This window comes from Canis lupus, chromosome 15, assembly GCF_048164855.1.
Source record: "Canis lupus baileyi chromosome 15, mCanLup2.hap1, whole genome shotgun sequence".
NCBI lineage: Eukaryota > Metazoa > Chordata > Mammalia > Carnivora > Canidae > Canis > Canis lupus.
The window spans coordinates 55,157,882-55,164,742 of record NC_132852.1 but is presented as its reverse complement, the minus strand read 5'-3'; the positions used below and the strand labels follow the sequence as shown (position 1 = coordinate 55,164,742).

Here is a 6,861-nt window from a genome sequence, read left to right as displayed (position 1 = left end):
ACCTGGGTGGTGGGATGAGACCTATCACTGGTAGTTCCCTACCTCCCTCTCAGTTTCTTTCATGCCTTCATAGCATTTGTCATGGTTTTTCATTTTATACTTATTTACTGACTGTTTTTCCAACTTGTCTGTAAGGCATGAACTGTTTTCGCTACTGTACTTTGAACACCCATGGTATATGGCACTGTTAATCATATTTTTCTGAATGAATGAGTGAATGGATAAATGATTTGAGTTGCCTGTGTCCTATTGCTCACTATGCTATTGCTGATTTAGGTACAGCAATGAATCTCTTGACAGGACTCCACTCCCTGTATTGATCCATTGTGTTATCTCTCTTGGGAAAGACCTAGGGGTCTTCTGTCCCACTTTACTCCTTCTGCTCTTCCCTAAGAGACCTAGGTTCAAGGAAATTTCTGTCTGGATTTCGTCTTGATGCATCTCTGTCTTCTTTTTGAGCCTTTAATTCTTGTTGCTCACTGCTCTGCTTGCCCCACTATGCTGTTTACTCTGTCATCTGCCCTTACAAAAGCCTGTGGATAAGGGGATACTCAGTTACTTTCTCTGCTTGCCTTTCTTTCCCATTCCTCACCTCTCCTCCTTCATTCACTTGAGAAGCTAGGCATATCTCAGAACACTGGTGACCAAACACTGCTACAAACAGTCATGGTGATGATACTGCTAACTCCAATGAATTCCCAATTATTAAAAACGAGAGCTATTCCAGGATGGGAAAGTTGTTTCAAAAGTCAAAAAGTGTAAGGATAATACAGTCAGAAGAATTGAGAGGGTTGATGTGGTTAGACAATAAGATGCATAACAAGGGGACTTTCAAATGAGTTCCAAGTCTCTAGAGGGCTATTATACAGAGACAGGTGAGCTCTCTGCTAGTTGACACTGTACGGTGATCTGAACAATAGAACCTACAGCACAAAGAATTTGGACTTGCCTTGGCCAGTCTACTTGTGATAGCTAAGGCTGCCTTTGGTCTGTTTTGATGGGGCACTGCATCATCTCCTGATAGGAGGAGATGAGTTTTTCTCCACCAGTGGGACACAGGACCCCTGGACCTTAGAGAGGTTGTCTGAGGCAAGGGAGGAAGCAGAATGCTCCAAGGGGTACTATGGAGGCTGCCCTGAGGAAAATCTGCTCTATGGAAGACCCAGATACAGTGGAAAGCTAGTTGGACATTCATGTTGAACTTTACCTGTTAATTTTTGTTTGTATTAACCAATCAGTTTTGATAAATCAAAACCTGGGATGTAAAATTATTCAATAAGTACATCAGGTTCTAAAACATACTCCTGTGGGCCTGTTCTGAGCTGTGGGCCAGATCACTGAGTTGGAATTCGAGTGGTAACCCAGAGTGTAGAAACAACATGAAGGGGATGAAAGTACATGATAGACATATAGGAGGGCACCAGACATGCAAGCTGAGGAGGGAGGCAAGATCTTGAATAGGAAGATAAAAGTCTAAGGTGAAATGTCTAATAGCCTGGAGAGAGTTTGGAGGAGGAAGGCAAAATGGGTTCAGTGGAGTGTGCAATAATGGGGGCTGTTCTGGAAATCCATTTGCAAAGAACATCAGCTAGCATGGGGTAGAGTAAAGCCTGCTGCACTGAATGGAGTATTCCTGACCACAAAGTCATCCCTGAATCAACTCTTTCACATCTGATTCTAGGACTTCAAGTGTTTTAGACTGTGGAACATCCAGATGCTATGTCACAGACGTCTGTCAGGTAAGAAATATACTGCTCTTCAGGTGATGGTGAATAAACCAGAATAGGCCCATGGGTTGAATTTATTATTCTTTTTCAGGCATTTATGACACCCACAGAATGTGATACATGTCAATATGGGGCCACATAGGGAGAGATCACAATCAGGGAAGTGGTAGTGGAGGAGCAGCAGCCTCCTAGGGACCTGACCTCCCCGCTTCTCCCCTCCCTTAAAAGAGAAGGAGGATTGAGGGCTGAACCTCTAACTGGTCCTGCAGTGTTAGAGATCCAGATTAGATCCTTTCTGCAAGAAAAGGGACACCCTCCCTGCCTCTTTCTCATGGCTGGTAATCAACAGCAGATCATGGAAATTTAGTCTTTAATACATTTCTTAATTTGCCATTTACTCAATACTTTCTCTATTTGCAGACCTACGCAATAGGCTTTGGATCCTCTGTCCAGAAATTGATATGGTGTTTGAGAATTTTGAAGATTCCGTATATTTGGCATTGCAGTCACTCTAAACAAATAGGTATTGGAGTTAGAAAATCCTGGAAAATCCATGTACATTTATAAATGGTATGACTCAGGATTGAGATCTTTAAACAGCCTGAGCCTCAGTTTTTATTACCTGTGATGTGGAGGCAGTCACTGTCTCACAGCTTTGTCTCAGCACAGAAACCAGTGCTTGGTGGCACTCAGTGCATGAGGTCTCCCCATTCACCACTCCATAACCACAAGGCTGTATCAAAACTGTTTTGACAACTGAAATTTCTTTTTTTTTTTTTTTAAGATTTTATTTATTTATTCATGAGAGACACAGAGAGAGGGGCAGAGACACAGGCAGAGGGAGAAGCAGGCTCCATGCAGGGAGCCCGACGTGGGACTCGATCCCCGGTCTCCATGATCACACCCCGGGCTGCAGGCGGCGCCAAACCGCTGCGCCACCAGGGCTGCCCGACAACTGAAATTTCTTTTCTAATTTTGTGTTGAACTAATTAGATAGCTAAACCTGATCTGAACTTACTAATGTGAGGCTATTTATAGCCTCTATCTGTTCCATTAAATGTAAATATTCATGTAATTTGCTACAGAAATAGTACTGTATTTGATTAGATGGTACTGCCCAGGCCCTCTGGGATTGGATTCTGAAACACACCTGGTTTCATCTTCCCTTTCTGATAAGAAATTTTCAGGTCATGATTGCCTCATTACTTTGTTAAAGCCCATAGGCACACAGACAAATAATCATTTAAAGAACACGTGTTTCCATTTGGCAAACTTTTCTTCTCAGGACTAGGAATGAAAACTTAATAGATATACTTATTCATTTGTTTAACATTTACTAAGTACTTACATTGTGTAGGATGTTGCTAGGTATTGTGAGGGCTATAAAGATGGAAAGAGAGCCCTGACACTAAAAAATAAATGTTTGAAATAAGGCTGGCATAAGAATAACTATAATGCAAGGCAGATATAGAACTTTCCCAGTTGGGAATTCCAGGAAAAATGAGTTCACATCTGAATGGGGAATGAAGCTTCTTAAAGGAGAGACATTTGAGACAGTCCCTGAGGAGGTAGGTAAGAATTTGTCAGGCAAAGAAGGCAGGACAAGGTATTCTATGCATAGAGAACAATAAGGAAAAGTTTATGAAAACATGGTGGAATTAACATTTGGAGAATGGAAGTGGTCCAGCCTGGTGATCGCCCAAGGTGTGTGGTATGAAAGTGGTGAGGGTAAGGCTGGAGGGGTAGGTGGGTAAAGCTGTGCAAGACTGTCATTGCTAGTGGGAGTATGTGCTTGATTTAGTAGACAAGAGAAGGAATAGATGTTACTGTTGGTTTTTAAAGTTGTTTTTTTTTTTTCTCATCACTGAAGAAATATGCATTTAAAGGAAAAGAATTCGGAAAACAAGATAAAGATATAGATATACATTGAACTGGCTATAACCCAAGATAGACACTGTTAATAATTTAAAATACATCCTTCTAGCCTTTTTCTGTATGGAGGTAGATGGCTAGCTAGTTTGATTAATCGATTTTGAGAGTAATGTATAAATGAAATCACATTGTCTCAGATTATTGAAAAAAGAGCCTGTGGACATAATATTTTAGAAACATAAACATAACAGTAGTGTATGTATAGGTTAAATATAGAGAAAACTACAAATAAAAAAGTCATTAAGAATGCTGTTGCAGGGGTGCCTGAGTGGGTCAGTAGATTAAGCTTCTGACCCTTGATTTCAGGCTAGGTCATGATCTCAGGGTTGTGAGATCAAGCTCCACATCAGGCTCTGTGTTGAGTGTGGAGCTTGCTTAAGATTGTCTCTCTCCCCTCTGTACCTCCTCCCTAAAAAAGAATGTGGTTACAATGATTAAGAGAAAACAAATTCTTGAACTTGGGGGCTATGGAAAAAAGAAAGAGGGCTGGGTTAAAAATATTTCTAAGGATGGTGGTTCAAGTGTTTTAGAAGAAGGAAGGGAAAACCCAGAGATCCCTTCCAGATGACAAGCCTGGATGACTGGGGGATTGGGGAACCACGACCATGATGTTGGCTTTGGGAGAGGGGAGGATTACATGTATATTTTTACACATGGTGAGTACATTGTGGTGGTCAGCAGGCAATCAGAGATGTGGGTTGAGAACAAGAATGCAGATTAGAGATTTATTTACATTTTCAAGATTGCTCTAGTTAGGGAAGAAGCGAGCTTTCTGGAGGAGAGAATAGATAAAAGAAGAACAAAAAAGACCAGGAGCCAGACAAGGAAAAGTCAGAACTGTTGGAGAACTTGGACTGGCTGGTCCTTGTAGTCAAGGGTGGAAGCAATTTCAAAAATGGGTTATTTGTAGCCTAAAATGTCACAGAGACCACAAAGAAGATGAGATTGAACACAAAAGATGAAGAGAAGTAATGGATGAGGTACCTAGCACAATTCTGGGCTCCTGGAAAGAACTCAGCTAACAGCAAGTATTATTAACGATGGAATGATCATTAAACATGGGAGCTAGAAAATGTTTACCAGACCCACCAAATATCTTATACAGAGTTGGAGCTTAACAAATGCACTGAATAGAATGATGAGCAATGGAATACAATAGAGAATGAATTAGAAGTGTTGATAATGTGGAAGTGTCCAACTCTTAGACCTGTCAGTCAGAACCTGCCAGTTCTTGCCCTTTGGGAATATACCAATTAGTACTCTTGGGGAGCCAGGCCAGCCATCAGGGAGCATAGTCAAGAAAGGGATTGATGGAACATTCCCACTAAGATTTCCTGGCTTCTCACAGGTAGAATAGAGAACTGGCATCGAGTGTAATGAGTAACTTCAGTATCGTCAGGGAATTTGTGCTGCTGGGATTTTCACATCTCCATGAGTTCCAGATCCTCCTCTTTGCATTCATCCTATTGATATATGTGCTGACTGTGCTGGGGAACCTGGCCATTATCACCCTCACATGCCTTGACACCCGCCTCCACTCACCCATGTACTTCTTCCTCTGCAACTTCTCCCTCATGGAGATGCTGGTCACCTCCACTGTGGTTCCTAGGATGCTGGCAGACCTACTATCTACTCATAAGGCCAAGTGCCTGACCCAGTCTTTCTTTTACTTCTCTTTGGGTTCCACCAACTTCTTGATTCTCACAGTCATGGCCTTCGATCGCTACGTGGCTATCTGCCGCCCTCTGCACTACCCAACCATCATGAATGGTCCAGTGTGTGTGAAGCTGGTGGCAGTCTGCTGGGTGGTTGGCTTCGTCTCCATCATCTCCCCCACCCTGCAGAAAACACAACTCTGGTTCTGCGGCCCTAATATCATCGACCATTACTTTTGTGACTCTGCCCCACTTCTCAAGCTTTCCTGCTCTGATACCCACCACATTGAGCGCATGGATTTCTTCTTATCTTTTCTCTTTGTGCTGGCCACCATGATGCTGATCATAGTGTCCTATTTCCTCATTGTGGCTGCAGTGCTGCGAATTCCCTCCTTCTCTGGGCGCCAGAAGGCCTTCTCCACCTGTGCCTCCCACCTCACTGTGGTGGTTCTGGGCTATGGCAGCACCATCTTCATCTATGTGAGGCCAGGCAAGGGCCACTCCACACACCTCAACAAGGTGGTGGCTCTGATGACTGCAGTGGTGACCCCTTTCCTCAATCCCTTCATCTTCACCTTCCGGAATGAGAAGTTCAAGGAGGTCATTGAAGATATGACCAAAAGACTCCGCTTCAGAGATGCAGCAGCTCACAGATGAGAAGACCCAGGACCAGTCAAGTCACAGGAGTAAGGACCCTCCACTGCAGGTGGGCATCCAGATGCCCACACTGGAGTGCCTCAGTTTCTCCCTGTTCTTTCACCCCCACAGAAGTCTGCTCACTCACTACAAAGAGCTAATGAGCTCACATTATCTGAATGTTTCAAAGGCAAGTATCTGTGAGCCTGAGAAAGGCAAGTATCTGTCAACCTGAGACAAGGAATAGATGATTTTGAAGGAGCTTTGGAGTGAAAACAGTATGGTAATATCAACTAAAGAGATCATCCAAATAAAACTCAGTCCAGGGCCTGGTACACAGTAAAAACTCAGTAAATGTTTCCATTATTGTAAAAATGTGCTATTAAAATCTCTCCTTCCCAGTCTGGCTGTTTAGTTTTGTTTATGTTCTTTTTTAAAAAAGATTTTATTTATTTATTCATGAGAGATAGAGAGAGAGAGAGACAGAGAGACAGAGAGAGAGAGGCAGACACAGGCAGAGGGAGAAGCAGGCTCCATGCAGGGAGCCCGATGTGGGACTTGATCCTGGGTCTCCAGGATCACACTCTGGGCTGAAGGCGGCACTAAACTGCTGAGCCACCCAGGTGCCCCTTTGTTTATGTTCTTTGTAACTTTTTGGGAGATATATTTCTTTCTCATGCTGGCTTCAGAATCTACAATAGGGTTATGAAAGTGGGAGGTTCTTTGAGAAGAGCCGAAAGGGCTGGGATCCCTCAAATAGAAGAAACTTTGGGCCTCCCAATGGGACCCCTTCTCTGGGATTGCTCCTGAAGTAGAAGCACTACTTACACACAAGCTGCCCACTTCTCCTGTCCAGCCCCTCAAAATCTCTTGCCTTTAAACAGAAATGACTCTTGGGGGCCACTTTCTCA

General features: G+C 43.2%; 1 protein-coding gene across 1 annotated transcript; it reads left to right on the top strand.

The window, feature by feature from the left end:
- Positions 1-2,741: 2,741 nt before the first annotated feature.
- Positions 2,742-6,400, top strand: LOC140605284 (olfactory receptor 6V1-like). Its single transcript, XM_072777533.1, has one exon. It carries the CDS (start codon positions 5,036-5,038, stop codon positions 5,969-5,971), a length of 936 nt encoding a protein of 311 aa, XP_072633634.1. The 5' UTR covers positions 2,742-5,035; the 3' UTR covers positions 5,972-6,400.
- Positions 6,401-6,861: the final 461 nt, after the last annotated feature.

What these genes read in the sequence shown, in the direction of transcription:
- LOC140605284 (XM_072777533.1), top strand. Translation starts at nt 5,036, where the DNA reads ATGAGTAACTTCAGTATCGTCAGGGAATTTGTGCTGCTGGGATTTTCA.